General features: G+C 44.0%; 2 protein-coding genes across 4 annotated transcripts in view; one reads left to right on the top strand and one right to left on the bottom strand.

The window, feature by feature from the left end:
* The window catches only part of txnl1 (thioredoxin-like 1), a 36,490-nt gene extending 32,815 nt beyond the window's left edge, over nucleotides 1-3,675 (bottom strand). Inside the window, exon 1 of the mRNA XM_055663656.1 lies at nucleotides 3,387-3,675. Coding sequence (XP_055519631.1) covers nucleotides 3,387-3,481 — 95 coding nt within the window. The 5' untranslated portion in view covers nucleotides 3,482-3,675. The remainder of the gene's footprint in view (nucleotides 1-3,386) is intronic.
* A 1,542-nt stretch (nucleotides 3,676-5,217) lies between these two features.
* Nucleotides 5,218-17,207, top strand: part of LOC129714210 (WD repeat-containing protein 7) — a 546,583-nt gene continuing 534,593 nt past the window's right edge. The window contains exons 1-3 of one of the 3 annotated variants that reach the window (XM_055663773.1): nucleotides 5,218-5,620; nucleotides 11,064-11,197; nucleotides 15,996-16,096. The gene's annotated coding sequence lies outside the window, so the exon portion shown is untranslated. The remainder of the gene's footprint in view (nucleotides 5,621-11,063; nucleotides 11,198-15,995; nucleotides 16,097-17,207) is intronic. The other 2 variants (XM_055663850.1, XM_055663908.1) reach the window with 2 other exon arrangements.

Consider the following 17,207-nt stretch of genomic DNA (forward strand, 5'->3'; position numbering starts at 1 on the left):
CGTTTTGATCACATTTCCTTTTAATTGGATACTATTATTCTTTTCTTCTCAGAATTTTAATCATGTACATTAGTATTTTTATATTCTTATAGTGATTCAAACAATCCTCCAGGCAAAATTTCCCAACTATCCTTCTCTCCATACATCGACATACCATTTCAGCAAAATAGCATTCTTGTTAGATGCATTCCCTACTGACCAATTTGCCTATATTATTGTCCTTACTATTGTTATTGTTTGGCATAATATACCTTTTAGGTTTTGGTTTAAATTGTCAGGCGTACCAAGGTTCAGTGAAAAACGATGTTTTGCATGCTATCCAAACAAATCAGATACTTTTAAATTACACAAAATGCTGGATTAACTCAGCAGAATGTATAGCATTTCTGGAGAGAAGGAATGGATGAGTCTTGAGTCCGAAGAAGGGTATCGACCTGTCATCCATTCATTCTCTCCAGATACACTGCCTGTCCCAGAGTTCATCCAGCATTTTGTGTCTATTTTTGGTGTAAATCAGCATCTGCAGTTCCTTCCTACACATAGCACACTTCCATACAACACTTATTTGCTGTATTTTGATCTAGACCAAGATGTTTCCCCCCCCCCCCCACGCCCCGCTTTTTAACGATCTGAAGATGGATATGCGGACGCTGGAGAGGGTCCAGAGAAGGTGTACGAGAATGATCATAAGATCATGTGATGGGAGCAGAATTAAGCCATTTGACCATCAGGTCTACGCCGCCAATCAATCGTGGCTGATTTATCTCCCTCCAAATCCCATTCTTGCAGGGTGACCTGGACAGGTTGAGTGAGTGGGCAGATGCGTGGCAGATGCAGTATAATATCGATAAATGTGAGGTTATCCACTTTGGTGGCAAAAACAAGGGGGAAGATTTATCTCAATGGGGTTAGGTTAGGTATGGGGGAAGGTACAGCGAGACCTAGGTGTCCTTGTACACCGGTCACTGAACGTTTGCGTGCAGGTACAGCAGGCAGTGAAGAAAGCTAATGTAATGTTGGCCTTCATAACGAGGATTTCAGTATAGGAGTAGAGAGGTTCTTCTGCAGTTGTATAGTGCTCAGGTAAGACCACATTCTGGAATATTGCGTACAGTTTTGGTCTCCTAATTTGAGGAAGGACAAGACGTCCTTGTGATTGAGGCAGTGCAGCGTAGGTACACGAGATTGATCCCTGGGATGGCGGGACTGTCATATGAGGAAAGATTGAAAAGACTTGGCTTGTATTCACTGGAGTTTAGAAGGATGAGGGGGATCTTATAGAAACATATAAAATTATAAAAGGACTGGACAAGCTAGATGCAGGAAAAATGTTCCCAATGTTGGGCGAGTCCAGAAGCAGGGGCCACAGTCTTAGAATAAAGGGAAGGCCATTTAAGACTGAGAAAAAACTTTTTCGCCCAGAGAGTTGTGAATTTGTGGAATTCCCTGCCACAGAGGGCAGTGGAGGCAAAATCACTGGATGGATTTAAGAGAGAGTTAGATATAGCTCTGGGGGCTAGTGGAATCAAGGGATATGGGGAGAAGGCAGGCACGGGTTATTCATCGGGGACGATCAGCCATGATCGCAATGAATGGTGGTGCTGGCTCGAAGGACCAAATGGCATCCTCCTGCACCTATTTTCTATGTTTCCTGCCATCTCACCATAACCTCTGATACCCATACTAATCAAGAATCTATCCATCTCTGCCTTAGATTTATCCACTGACAGCCTTCTGTGGCAAAGAATTCCATGGATTCACCACCCTCTGACTAAAGAAATCCCTTTATCTCCTTCCTAAAATAATATCCTTTAATTCTGAGGCTGTGATCTTTAATCCTAGACTCTCCCACTAGTGAACATCCTCTCCACATCCACTCTATCCAAGCCTTTCACTATTCTGAATGTTTCAATGAAGCCCCCCCACCCACACCCACCTCACCTCATTCTTCTAAACTGCAGCAAGCATAGGCCCAGTGCCTTCAAACAGTCATCATAGATTAACCTACTCATTCCTGGGATCAATTTTGTAAACCTCCTCTGGACCCTCTCCTGAGCCAGCACATCCTTCCTCTCAAAATAAATGCTAGCATTGAGTTTGCTTTCTTTACTAGCGATTCGACTTGCAGATTAACTTTTTGGGAATCCTGCACCACCACTCCCAAGTCCCTCTACATCTCTGATTTCTGGATTCTCTCCCCATTTAGAAAATAATCTACACTTTTATTCCTACTACCAAAATGCATGACGCCACGCTTTGCTACACTATATTCCATCTGCTACTTCTCTGCCCAAACTACCAACCTATCCAATTCCTTCTGCAGAGTCCCTGCTTTCTCTTCACTACCTACCCCTCCACCTTTTTCATATCATCCACAAACTTGGCCACATCCAAATAATTAATATATAACATGAAGAGCAGCAGCCCCAGCACCGAGCCCTGTGGAACTCCACTAGTCACTGGCAACCAACCAGAAAAGCCCCCTTTATTGCTACTCTTGCCTTCTGCCATCCAGCCAACCTGATATCCATGGTATTATCTGCCCTTTGATACCATGGGCTCTCATCTTCCTTCGCAGCCTCCTGGGTGGCACCTTATCAAATGATCCCAGGAATTAATGGGTTAACACAAGCGTTTGACGGCACTCTACTCGCTGGAGTTTAGAAGGATGAGAGAGGACTACATTGAAACTTACCAGATAGTGAAAGACTGGGATAAAGTGAATGTGGAGAGAATGTTTGCACTAGTGTGAGAGAGTGGGATCAGAGGTCGTACCCTCAGAATAAAATGCCGTTCGTTTCGGAAGGAGATGAAGAGGAATTGTAGTCAGAGAGTGGTAAATCTGTGGAATTCAATGTCGGGGGTTATGGGGCGAAGGCATGAGAATTGGATTGAGAGAGAGAGATCAGCCATGATCGAAAGGCGAAGTAGACTTGATGGGCCAAATGGCCTAATGTTGTTCATATCACTTATAACTTATGATTTGTACTGATTAAGTTACAAAACCCGCCAGATGTACACTCTTTCAATGACAGCACTGCACACATCCCATGTTCTAACCAAGTAAGCAGTAAGCTCCCCGGGACAGCACAAACTACACACACAGGCTCACATGTATAGTGACAATAAATGGCATATCTATATCTATATCACGCAGACAGGCACGAATGAAAGGAGATCGAAGATAGGCACGAAAAGCTGGAGTAACTCAGTGGAACAGGCAGCATCTGTGGAGAGAGGAGATGGGTGACGATGCGGGCCGAGACTGAGAAGGAAAATCCCTTCATGTGGAGGGAGACACAACGGCCCGAGCTGGGAGTTCTAGGCCGCAAAGCCTGGGCCTCCAGCAGGAAATGCGCCCCGCCCCATGCCGGGCCACAACTCACCCTTTCATGGTGAACTTCACCACCGTCAACCTGCAGCCGGCGGTGCTCAGCTCGGGCTGGAAGTCGGCGTCCGCCGCCATCACTTTCACCCTCATGTCGCACGATTGTGTCCCGGTGATGACAACAAGAATACACCAAGAACAAGCGGCCTGCTCCCTCTCCAAGGCCTCAGCAAAAAATCATCGGATTTTTTTTTTTTAATTGACAAAAAACAAAAAACGCGCTTCGGCCGCAAACCCACAAAACAATCTCCAGCCGCAAGTGGGCCAACTGGAGCCCCTGTCCCGCCCCCTCCCGGCGCACATTGGCTCAGCGACCACAATGACGTCCCATTTCCACCAGCGCTACCGCTGAATCCGTGCCCCGAGTGGTGGATGGAGCTGTCACTCACGGTAAGTTCAGGCCTCCTTGTGTCCGCACAGGTGGCCCTGAGTTCTTTGCTAAGTCATGGCCCAGCACTAGAGGCCAGGAGCTTCAGCAAATGTTTAGCTTGTTCTTTTATGTGGGGGGTGGGGTTTGTTCCAATTCTCTGGGGTCACAGTTTAAGGATAAGGGGGAAATATTTTAGGACTGAGATGAGAAAATCATTTTTTACACAGAGAGTGGTGAATCTGGAATTCTCTGCCACAGAAGGCAGTTGAGGCCAGTTCATTGGCTATGTTTAAGAGGTGGCCCTTGTGGCCCTTTAAGAGGTGGCCCCTGTGGCCCTTGTGGCTAAAGGGATCAGGGGGTATGGAGAGAAGGCAGGTACAGGATACTGAGTTGGATGATTAGCCATGATCATATCGAATTGTGGTGCAGGGCCGAATGGCCTACTCCTGCACCTATTTTCTATGTTCCTAGTCTCTGGGTTCAATTTGTTTTCTGGCATCGAAGTTATTCAGGCCAAGAGCCCAGGAAACATTAGTTAGGGGAGGTTGCTCCAATTCTCTGGGTTCAATTTGTTCTCTGGCATTGAAGTTTTCAGGCCAAGAGCTCAGGAAACATTAGTTAGGGGGCTGCTCCTATTCTCTTGATCTTATTTCCACATCCCCATCAATTCTATACATCTACTCAAGGCATAATTTACACAATCTTCTAGAAGTGTATAAAAACATGAGAGGAATAGATTAGGTAGATGCGCAGAGTCTCTTGCCCGGAGTAGGCAAATTGAGGACCACAGGATATAGGTTTTAGGTGAATGGGAAAAGATTAATAGAAATCTGATGGGTAAATTTTTCACTCAAAGGTGGTGGGTGTATGGAACAAGCTGTCAGGGGTAGTTGAGGCTGGGGCTGTCCTAACGTTTAAGAAAGTTCGAAAGGGATAGGAGGGATATGTTGGCCAAAGGGCCTGGTTCCACACTAAATAACTGACTCAATGACTTTGGAATCAATTTATCTTCTCTGGTTTTGAAGTTATTCTCCAACCCCTGGCTTATTAACACAAATAAATGTTGGAAATATGAGTCAAGTGTGTTTTATTGTCATATCCAGATAGAACAATAAAATTCATACTAGCACAACAGAATATGTAAACACATGATTACAAATGAGTAATCAATGCCATTTCTTGTTTGAACGGTTGATTAAACTGTTCCCACTTCTATTCCTTATAAAAAAAATGAGAAGAACGTGGTTAGAAAAAAAAGTTGGAAAAATGCAGCTGGTCAAATAGCAGCATGTCTGGGAAAGATGTCTTTGAGTTTAAGGATAAAAAAATCTGATAGATGAACAGCATTTCAAAACAACATGGGAGTAAGAGAAGGAAATGCCATGTGCACTTGTAAGATATATAGCATGTGATAAACTAATGTTTAAATGTTAGGAGATTAAAGGAGGTAGAAACAAAATTGTTGATTACAAAACAGATAGCTCAATGGGATGAATGATATTCTCTATTTCCGTACCACATAGAAGGAGGTTATTCACCCAGCAAGACCTACAGAGCAATCTCATTCTCCCAATAATTTTCCCACATTCCCATCAATTCTATAACACATCTATCCAAGGCACATTTTACACTGGCTAACTAATTAACTAATCCTCTATAATCTTTGGTAGTGAGAGCTGGCTGTATGTGGTGAGGAGGAGCTGGCTGTTGGGGGAGCTGCGGCGGGAGTTGGCCGCCAGTGGTGTTGACGGGGAGCGCTACGTTGCGGCTACGTTACGCCGCTGCAGCTGTTGGTTGCCGGCGAGCCAGTGGGAGCTGGGAGATGGAGTGAGATGGAGGTTGATCAGCAAACAGCTGCCGAGGTGAGTGAAAGAGACAGTCGGCCACTCATGTCAAAGTGGAGCGAAGGATCCCCGAGTGACCCCGACCGACCCACGGTGTTTATAAACTGTGACATGTGTTATCATGTGGATGGCGAGGGTGGAGACAGGTTTCATTCCGGCCTTTACCTGCAGCCTGGGCTGCAATGGAAAGAATTACAATGTTTTGAAATGTGGTTACCTCAACCTATGAACATTGTTCATTTTTTTGTGGTTGAATTAAGGAAGTATGTTTATTATTTAGTCCTACCCCGTGTCCTTTATGACTATGTTAGTATGCAAGCCATGCCAGTAACTGGGATTGACTCAAAATTGTCATTTTTTAAAAAGTTCTGTCAGCCCATTTAAAATAAAATCAAAGTTTAGATGGTGCACCAAAAGCATTAATTTAAAACAATCATTCAAAACTGATCTGTTTGCATTTTGTTTTGAAAGTTGGTCTGTGTTCTGATCTTTCCTTTGGTTTAAAGGGCCTTTTCTAGCATCAAAAACCAATTTATAGTGCCTTTTAAACACAGCAACATATTACTGAAGAAGGGTCTCGACCCGAAACATCACCCATTCCTTCTCTCCAGAAATGCTGCCTGACCCGCTGTTACTCCAGCATTTTGTGTCAACCTTCAACACATTACATGGGATTGTTATCAGGCAAAATTTAACTCGGAGCCACAGGTGATAAAGCTGAAGATTGTTCAGAGGTAGATTTTAAAGGAAGAAAGAAATGATTGAACAGAAGGTTTGGAGAGAGAAATTGCAATGAAACATACCTCAAATTTACACATTCAAGGGGTCAAAATTAGCGGTTGAAATCTGAAAAAAAAACAGAGTGCTGGAAATGCTCAACAAATCAGGCAACAGCCGTGGATATTGAATATTAAGAAAATCAACAGACATGGAATTCGTGCAGAAATACTGTGATGATGAGGCAACATATAATCAACAGATAATTATTAAGAACTTAATTTAACACTGAATTTGTATTTTTGTTTTAAATGTTACCTTCCCTTTAACTTTTCACCTGCTCAATTGTATAAATAAGTTGCAATTCAAAGGATAACAGTTCGTTACTCGTCCACTATAGTTAATCTAAAATTGTGTAATGAAGTAAACTGTCTGGATTTCACCCAACAAAAATCCAAGATTACAAAGTCACTTGAGCAGGCCAACAGTTTTATCCAGGTTGTATCTCAAAGCTAAACAAAACTAAAACTAATGTCGATTAAGGTAAATAATTATCATACAATACCCTCCATAATGTTTGGGCCAAAGACCCATCATTTATTTATTTGCCTCTGTACTCCACAATTTGGGATTTGTAATAGAAAAAAATCTGATGTGGTTAAAGACCACATTGTCAGATTTTAATAAAGGCCATTTTTATACATTTTGGTTTCACCGTGTAGAAATTACAGCAGTGTTTATACATAGTCCCCCTATTTCAAGGCACCATAATGTTTGGAACACAGCAATGTCATGTAAATGTAAGTAGTCATGTTTAGTATTTTGTTGCATATCCTTTGCATGTAATGACTGCTTGAAGTCTGCGATTCATGGACATCACCAGTTGCTGGGTGTCTTCTCTGGTGATGCTCTGCCAGGCCTGTATTGCAGCCATCTTTAGCTTATGTTTGTTTTGGGGGCTAGTCCCCTTCAGTTTTCTCTTCAGCATATAAAAGGTATGCTCAATTGGGTGATTGACTTGGCCACTCAAGAATTGACAATTTTTTAGCTTTAAAAAACTCCTTTGGTACTTTAGCAGTATGTTTGGGATCATTGTCTTGCTGTAGAATGAACTGCAGGCCAATTTTGAGGCATTTGTTTTAACTTGAGCGGAAAGGATGTGTCTATACACTTCAGAATTCATTATGCTACCACCAACAGCAGTTGGATCATCAATGAAGATAAGTGAGCCAGTACCTTCAGCAGCTATACATGCCCAGGCCATAACACCCCCACCACCGTGTTTCACAGATGAGGTGGTATGCTTTGGATCTTAGGTAGTCCCTTCTCTCCCCCATACTTTGCTCTTGCCATCGTTCTGATACAAGTTAATCTTTGTCGGACAGGTGCCTGGGGATTTTTCTTTATTATTGAGATAATTCTTCTGTCATCAGCTGTGGAGGTCTTCCTTGACCTGCCAATACCTTTGCGATTAGAAAGCTCACCAGTGTTTTTCTTCTTAATGATGTTCCAAACAGTTGATTTTGGTAAGCCTGAGGTTTGGCTGATGTCTCTAGCAGTTTTATTCGTGTTTCTGTCTCATAATGGCTTCTTTGACTTTCATTGGCACAACTTCAGTCCTCATGTTAATAAACAGCAATAAAAGTTTCCAAAGGTGTTGGAAAGACTGGAGGAAAGACTAGGTGCTGAGAGCTCTCTTATACCTGCATTAAGGAAGCAATTAAACACACCTGAGCAATTACAAACGCCTGTGAAGTCATGTGTCTCAAACATTACGGTGCCCTGAAATGGGGGGACTATGTATAAACACTGCTGTAATTCCTACATGGTGAAACCAACATGTATAAAAATGGCCTTTATTAAAATCTGACGATGTGCACTTTAACCACATGTGAGTTTTCATTTACAAATCTCAAATTGTGGAGTACAGAGGCAAATAAATAAATGATGGTTCCTTGTCCCAAACATTATGGAGGGCACTGTGATTAGTATTATTGGCAGTGGGATACTACTGAAACTAGCTATATTAATTTTTGACTTTTATATATTGCAAATTTATTTTGGCATATTCTGTTGACATTGTAATCATGGATATTTTAGAACATGCATGGATCAGCACAGGAACAGGCCCTTCGGACTGCAATGTTTGTGCCAAAAATGTTTGTGCCCATTTAAACTGATCTCATCTGCCTGCCATATCCCTCTAGTTCCTGTACTTCCATGTGGTTATCACATCTTCATTAAACTTTCCCCTTCTCACTTTAATGCTTTCAAGAAAGAAATAGATACTCTTAAAGATAGCGGAGTCAAGGGATATGGGGAGAAGGCAGGAATGGGGTACTGATTGTGGATGATCAGACATGATCACAGTGAATGGCGGTGCTGGCTCATAGGGCCGAATGGCCTACTCCTGCACCTATTGTCTATTGCAGAGGGGTGAGTGTGACCTGGCTTCATATTTAATCGAAGCGAACCAGACATATTACCCTTTCATGTTGGTCATTTTCATCCTGGAAAAAAGGTTCTGACTGTCTATCCCATCAACTCTTGTAACTTTTCATATTCCATCAAGTCTCCCCTCAACCTCCAACGTTCCAGAGAAAACAATTCAAGCCTATCAAACCTTTCCCTGTAGTTGAATAACCTCTAATCCAGACAACATTCTCCTCAACCTACACTGCTCCCTCTCCAAAGTTTCCACATCTTTCTTGTTATGGGGTGATTAAAACTGCATTCTTTACTCCAAATGTGTCCTAACTAAAGACCTGTAGAGCTGCATTATGACTTCCTTACTCTTATATTCAATGCCCCTGGCAGTAAAGCCAAGCATTCCATATGTGTAGGAAAGAACTGCAGATGTTGGTTTAAATCGAAGGTAGACACAAAATGCTGTATTAACTAGGCGGGTCAGGCATCATCTCAGGAGAGAAGGAATGGGTGACGTTGCGGGTCGAGACCCTTCTTCAGACATTCCATATGCCTTCTTTACCACCCTCTTTACTTGTGCTGCCACCTTTAGTGAGCTATGAACTTGGACTCCATGATCCCTCCGTACTTCAAGCTGTCACGGATCTTGCTATTAACTGTACACTCTCTCCTTGCATTCAACCTTCCTAAGCGCAACACCTCACAATTGCTTGGTTTAAACTCCAACTGCAATTTATTTGCTAATTTCTGCATCTGGTCTGTTTTTTTTAGAATACTAGACTAAGGGGGACTAAGTCACACAGGATGCCTGGTCCCCCAACACAACTCATTCCCCAATGCAATATTCCACCACTCACCTGTTTCCCCCAATGCAACGGCGGGGTGCCTTCTGTCGCCGGGGGACGGCTTCTGGCGGGGAGCGTCCTGCAGCCAGGGGAGGGGGACGGGGCGGGGTGTGGGGGGGGGGGGGGGTAGGGGAAGGGGGTGGGGTGTGGGTGAGAGGGGGGGGGGGGGGTGGGAGAAGGGTGTGTGTAGGGGGGGGGAGCTGGGTGTGGGGGGGGGGGGGTGTAGGGGAGGGGGGTGTAGGGGAATGTGTGTGGGAGGGGTGTGTGTGGGACGGGTGTGTGAGGGGAGCTGTGGGGGGAGGGGTGTGTGCGGGGGAGGTGTGCGTGTGCAGGGTGTGTGGGGGAGGGGTGCGTGTGCGGGGAGGGGGGCGTATGTTGTGGGTGTGGGGATTGGCGCGGGGGGGTGCAGTGGTCACCGCAGAAGCAGACCGCAGAAGCAGACCGCACTCGCTCTCTCCACACTATGCTCTCTCCGCACTTCTGCACTCCGCTCCCCGACTGGCCTCACTTTGCTCACTTCGCACTCGCTCTCTGCGCTCAGCTCACTCTGCTCCTTTAGCTTCATTCTCCTCGCCACCATTGATTGTCAGCGGGTGCCGGAAGGGGAGGTTTTTACGATTTTTAAACTTTCATAACTTTAGTAATATTCCACCGATCGGAACAAAAGTTTGTGGACGCATCACAGGAGAATGGCGAGTAAGGTGGCGAGAAATCGTAGCGCTATCGGATACTGTTTTTGCGGAAATTTAAAAACAACACAAACCGAAAGAGGACAAGATGAGAGTTTTAATTAAGTATAGATAGATAGATAGATAGATAGAAGGTGTTGCTACTATCACTATGAACTTGACTAAGATTAAGCTATGTGAATGTGCTCTGCTATTCTGCAAGATCATAAAAACATAGAGAATAGGTGCATGAGTAGGCCATTCAGCCCTTCGAGCCTGCACCGCCATTCAATATGATCATGGCTGACCATCCAACTCAGTATCCTGTACCTGCCTTCTCTCCATACCCCTGATCCCTTTAGCCACAAGGGCCACATCTAACTCCCTCTTAAATATAGCCAATGAACTGGCCTCAACTACCTTCTGTGGCAGAAAATTCCAGAGATTCGCCACTCTCTGTGTGAAAAATGTTTTTCTCATCTCGGTCCTCAAAGATTTCCCCCTTATCCTTAAACTGTAACCCCTTGTTCTGGAATTTCCCAAAATCGGGAACAATCTTCCTGCATCTAGCCTGTCCAACCCCTTAAGAATTTTGGAAGTTTCTATAAGATCCCCCCCTCAATCTTCTAAATTCTAGCGAATACAAGCCGAGTCTTTCTTCATATGAAAGTCCTGACATCCCAGGAATCAGTCTGGTGAACCTTCTCTGTACTCCTACTATGGCAAGAATGGCAATGATCATCTGATCATTGGCAGAAAAGTGGAGTTGAAGTCAAACGCCCTAACTCTTGATTTTTCCCGTAGTTTTATAGAACATCTTTCCCAGCACCGAGTATACTGAGGATCCACTGTTCTCCACGGTAGAAGTTATAAAAGCTTGCGAAAGGTGGCACTGACACAGCTACCAGGACTGCTACCACACAGCTCCAGCAACCTAGGTACAATCCTGATTTCTGGTACTTTTTTATGTGGAGTTTGCACATTCTCTTTTTGACTGATTTTTTTTTTTTTCCCAAGCTGCTTCACTCTTTTCTCACCTTTGTATTAATTCGACATTGTAAATTGCTCTCAGTATAAAGATAAATGATGGAAAATAGTGTGAAATTGGGAATGTTGTAGAATAATATGGGATATGGTGGAAATAGTATTAAAAAAAAATAGTGCTTGATGATAAGCAAGGACTTGGTGGGCTGAAGAGCTTATTTCTGTGCTCGACCTCTCTGTGAATCTCTATTTCCAGAACTATGTGGGAGATGTTTTTTTCTGCTCTCAGTCATAACTGGTCTACCTATTAACATTCAGATTGTGCATTCCACATACTTGCTGAATGATGCAATTATTGGGATATTGCTTTTGTTTCCATGAATTCAGATAGTTGCAGAATAATACAACTATTCATATTCTAGATTTATAATCCAAAGTTCTGTGTTAGCATGTATATATTGCTCCTGGTTTCGAACAATTTTAACTCCCCTTCCCATTTATAACCTGATCTTTCTGTCCTGTGCCTCCTCTGTTGCCAGAGACCACACACAAACTGGAGGAACAGCACCATATATTCTGATTGGGCAGCTTACAGCCCAATGGGATAAACATTTTATTATCCAATTTTAGGTAAACAATCACATCCTCTTTCCCACCCACCATTTTCCCCTCTCTCTTCCAGGTGTGCCCCACTTGGATGCACATCCCATTTCTCAATTTCCTCTCCTACCCCGCGCCATCCCATTCCACCTCCCAATCCCCTTCCACCAATATTCCTTCCTCTGGGTTCATATTTTATGCTGCTTTTATACTTCTCAGACATTTTGTCCTTTAATCCCAGGCCTTTGTCCATCTGTCAATCAAGCACCCCCCTTACCTGAATCCACCTATCATTTGTGTAGGAAGGAACTGCAGATGCTAGTTTAAACCGAAGATAGACACAAAATGCTGGAGTAACTCAGCGAGATAGGAAGCATCTCTGGAGAGAAGGAATGGGTGACGTTTCGGGTCAAGACTCTTCTTCAGACTGAGGGTCACGGAAAGGGAAATTAGAGATATAAACGACGATGCAGAGAGTTATCAAATAAATGAATAATAGATATGCAAAATAGTAATGATGATAAAGGAAAGAGGCCATTGTCAGCTGTTTGCTAGGTGAGAACGAGAAGCTGGTACGACCTGGGTGGGAGAGGGATGGATGGAGAGAGAATGTAGGGGTTACTTGAAGTTAGAGAAATCAATATTAATACCACTGGGTTGTAAGCTGCCCAACCGAAATATGAGATGCTGTTCCTCCAATTGGCGTTTTGCCTCACTCTGATAACGGAGAAGGCCAAGGACAGAAAGGTTAGCGTGGGAAGGGGAATTAAAGTGTTGGCAACCGGGAGTGTTTCGCTTGGGCAGCTTCCAACCCAGTGGTATGAATATTGATTTCTCCAACTTCAAATTACCCCTGAATTCCTTCTCTCTCCATCCCTCCCCCACCTGAAATGTTGCCTTTTCATGTCCTCCAGAAATACTGCCCTTCTCATTGAATTGCTCCAGCACTTTGTATCATTATGACTGTTGCATTGTCTTATTCCGCCACAAGTACTTTTCTGGATGAAATTGCATTGAGCAATTTTCTTCCTCATTGACCATGCTAACCAAATTACTACAGGTATCAGGTTATGGGGAGAAGGCAGGAAAATGGAATTAGGAGGCAGAGATTGAATGGCGGAGTAGACTCGATGGGCTGAATCCTAAAACCTGTGAAAATATATCTCTAGTCTAAAGCTTTCCCCCTATTTTTTATTATCCCCAAAGTTCAAATTTGTTCGTCACATGCACCAACTAAGGTATAGTGAAAAGAATTTGCCATGCAGCGATGCAATTGAAAAAATAATACACAATACACAATAGAATTTAACATAAACCTATTGCCCATATTTAAATCTAAATCATTTATAAACATTTCCAGAGATGACTGTCTATTGAGCCCTGTGAACCACAACTATAAAAATAGTTAACACAACTATTAACATCCGTGCAATTACAAAATTATCTGTCAACAATTACTTTTTGCTTTCTTCTACTATGCTAGTTTTCGATTCTGACACTTGTTATTGTATGTATTCCATGAACATTTATTTATATCAAACACACAATATTCATTGTCCTTGTTAACTTTTCAATAAACTATTAAGGAGGTCAGATATGATCTGTCTTTAACAAATCCACATTGACCATTCATAATTAATTTGGGCCCATTTAGACAATAAACAATAGGTGCAGGGGTAGGCCATTCGGCCCTTCGAGCCAGCACTGCCATTCAATATGATCATGGCTGATCATCCCCAATCAGTACCCCGTTCCTGCCTTCTCCTCATATCCCCTGACTGCTATCTTTAAGAGCCCTATCTAGCTTTCTCTTGAAAGTATACAGAGAACCGCCCTCCACCGCCCTCTGTGTGAAAAGGTGTTTCCTCATCTCCGTTCTAAATGGTTTACCCCTTATTCTTAAACAGTGGCCCCTGGTTCTGGACTCCCCCAACATCAGGAACATGTTTCCTGCCTCTAACATGTCCAAACCCTTAATAATCTTATACGTTTCAATAAGATCCCCTCTTATCCTTCTAAACTCCAGGGTATACAAGCCCAGCCGCTCCATTCTCTCAGCATATGACAGTCCTGCCATGCTGGGAATGAATCTTGTGAACCTACGCTGCACTCCCTCAATAGCAAGAATGTCCTTCCTCAAATTTGGAGACCAAAACTGCACACAATACTCCAGGTATGGTCTCACTAGGGCTCTGTACAACTGCAGCCAAATGGATTCTTGGGCTGGGCTCAGTCACTCAGGCCTGGGGGCCTGGCAGCTCAGTCACTCAGGCCTCGTGGCCTGGTACTCGAAGTTGGTGGGCTCATATATTGGTGTTGGCTAGCTACTGACAGCTCAGCACTTCTGCAGAAGGGTCGTTGCTCATATATTCAACTCCTCTTGTTATGAAGGTTAACATGCCATTCGTTTTCTTCACTGCCTGCTGTACCTGCATGGTTCAGCAATAGAATTTGCATTATTGCTTAGAATTTATTTTAACACATTGAATTTTGTTTATTTGTGAAGGATTTGGAGTAAATGCATGTAGCACTGTCTTAGACAATGTTTGCTGATCTACCTTCTACATCTCTTGCCAAATGTTTTATTAATGCATTTTTATTTCAAAATTAGTGGTTTTGAACCATTGTATCTCGCAGTGACTACTGAATTGATCTGACCATTATTATTTTCTTTTTTACCACAAACTACCAAAGTCTTGCTTTACATTTAGTTTTTGTGCCGAGACGATCCAGGCTCCAGATGTTGTCACCCCACCGGGTGATGGTAAATCCCGCGGCTCAACCGTGCTCTGCGAACGGGCCGGTTCAAATTCCGCGGTTGGTCGCTGCCGCCGCCACAGCTCCGAGGCCGAGTCGGGTCTCCGTTGCCGCTGTCGCTGCCGCCGCCACAGCTCCGAGGCCGAGTCGGGTCTCCGCTGCCGCTGCTGCCGCCGCCACGGTTCTGGGGCCGAGTCGGGTCTCCGTTGCCGCTGTCGCTGCCGCCGCCACAGCTCCGAGGCCGAGTCTGGTCTCCGCTGCCGCTGCCTCCGCCACAGCTCCGGGGCCGCTGCTACAGCTCCAGGGCCGAGTCGGGTCTCTGCTGCCGCTGCCGCTGCTACAGCTCCGGGGCCGAGTCGGGTCTCCGCTGCCGCTGCTACAGCTCCGGGGCCGAGTCGGGTCTCCGCTGCCGCTGCTACAGCTCTGGTGCCGAGTCGGTTCTCCGCTGCGGCTGTGCGGGGCGAGTCGGTTCTCCGCTGCCGCTGCCGCTGCTCCAGGACCGAGTCGGGCCTCCGCTGCCGCCGCCACAGCCCCAAGGCCGCCAGCTCCGCCATTAGGCCTCGGCGCAGACGGAGACGGAAAATACCACAGAAAAAAAGTTGCATCCCCCGAAGGAAGAGGCCAAAACATGTTTCTCCCACCCCACCCACACACATACACAACTTAATAAAACAAAATTAATTGAAACATGACAAAGGAACAAAAAGAAAGAAAAAAAACAGACGGACTGCAGGTGGGCCGCAGCTCTGTGCTCTGTGCAAACTCTCCTTTTTTTCCATGCAAAAATAACTGCACTTCAATAACTCCAAAGTGCGTTTCTGCTGGTTGCAGTTCCCCAGATATATGATGCCACATTCTAAGGACTTTATTTTTCTTCATGTTCTTTCCTATTTTCTATGTGACCTTCCTGACAATTATATCAGCCTACTGCTCCTTCAATTTCACTTCCACTAAATGCTAACCACCCAACTTATTTTCCGGGAGCATGATAGTTGATATTGTTACTCGTGATCACTTCTTGGATACCGTTATTTCCCTCTTTGAATAGTCTTTGTGCTGAAAGGCTGTTGGCTTGGAAAATTAATGCCCTTGCTTTTCTCTCCACTTGTATTGTCTGACCTTCTGAGTATTTGACAATTTGTTGTTTGTATTTTGATCTGTGGCTCTGAATTTGTAATATTGTGACTTTGGTAAATTCTTACATTTTTGGCTTTGTATTTCATCAGCTAGGGTTCTTTATTGTATTAGGTGAGATTCGGGGTTGGGGCATCAGTGACTGTAAATCTATGTCACTTAAAATGTGAAAAAAAGATTGCACTTGTGTGGAATATTTTCTTTAGATTGTTAAGGCATATATAAGGATTGGCTTTGAACTTTTTCACTTTTTTTCTGTAGAAAAACGTCCATTTATGTGAACGTTGATCGGTACTGGAATCCCTTATTGCAGCGTTCACCGATATTTTACAAACTTAAAAGTGCGACAACGCTGATATCAAGTAAGTCATCCAGTTTCCTTTAACGTGTTTATGCTTGCATTTTGATATCAGACTCTGCAGTCGAACATGAGAGAATATGTGATAGCATTATCAGACCTTGCTGATGACATAAACACATTTTTGTTTTCTGTGGAAAAGTGATACACATTCTAATGTTACCTATCCAAGCAGATGAATGGAAAATATACTGCCAGATATTAGATATATTTTGCCGTATCGTGAAAGTAAAAATATATAATATATTTGTTGTTAAATGTAAATTGGAGGAACAGCATCTAATATTTTGCTTGGGCAGTTTACAGTCCAGTTGTATGAATATTGATTTCTCTAACTTCAAGTAACCCCGACATTCCCCCTCTCTCAATCTTTACCCCACCCAAGTTGCACCAGCTTCTCGTTTTCACCCAACAAACAGCTAACAATGGCCTGTTTTCTTTATCATTGTTACTTTTTTACATATCTTTCATTCATTGTTCTTTATCTCTCTACCACATCATCTATATCTCTCGTTTCCCTTATCCCTAACTAGTCTGAAGAAGGGTCTCGACCCAAAACATCACCCATTCCTTATGTCCAAAGATGCAGGCTGTCCCACCGAGTTACTCCAGCTTATTGTGTCTATCTTCAATATATAACTAGACTAAGTGGGACCCGTTGGATTCCATGTTCACACAGGAGGGCTGGTCCCCCAACGCAATATTCCACCTCTCCACCAATTCCAATATTGGTGACCTGTGGGGGGCGCTTTCTGGAGTGCTAGTATGGGTGTTGTAGGCCGAAAGGACTGGTTTCCAGAGGGCTAGTATGGACATTGTGGGCCAAATGGATTCTTGGGTTGGCAGCTCAGTCACTCAGGCCTGGTGGCCTGGCAGCTCAGTCACTCAGGCCTGGTGGGCTGACAGCTCAGTCACTCGGGGCTGGTGGGCTGGCAGCTCAGAAACTGCCAAAAATTCTGCCCAAAACAGGTGAGGGACTCTGTGTGTGAGAGAGAGAGAGAGAGAGAGAGAGAGAGAAGGGGGAGAGGGTGGAGAATCAATTTTAGACATTTTTCATCTATTTCTGCAGATCACACCAATGAAGGAGGAAAGTCTATCCTTGCCTGGATCTCACA

The sequence above is a fragment of the Leucoraja erinacea genome, chromosome 1 (assembly GCF_028641065.1).
Source record: "Leucoraja erinacea ecotype New England chromosome 1, Leri_hhj_1, whole genome shotgun sequence".
In the NCBI taxonomy this organism is placed as follows: domain Eukaryota; kingdom Metazoa; phylum Chordata; class Chondrichthyes; order Rajiformes; family Rajidae; genus Leucoraja; species Leucoraja erinaceus.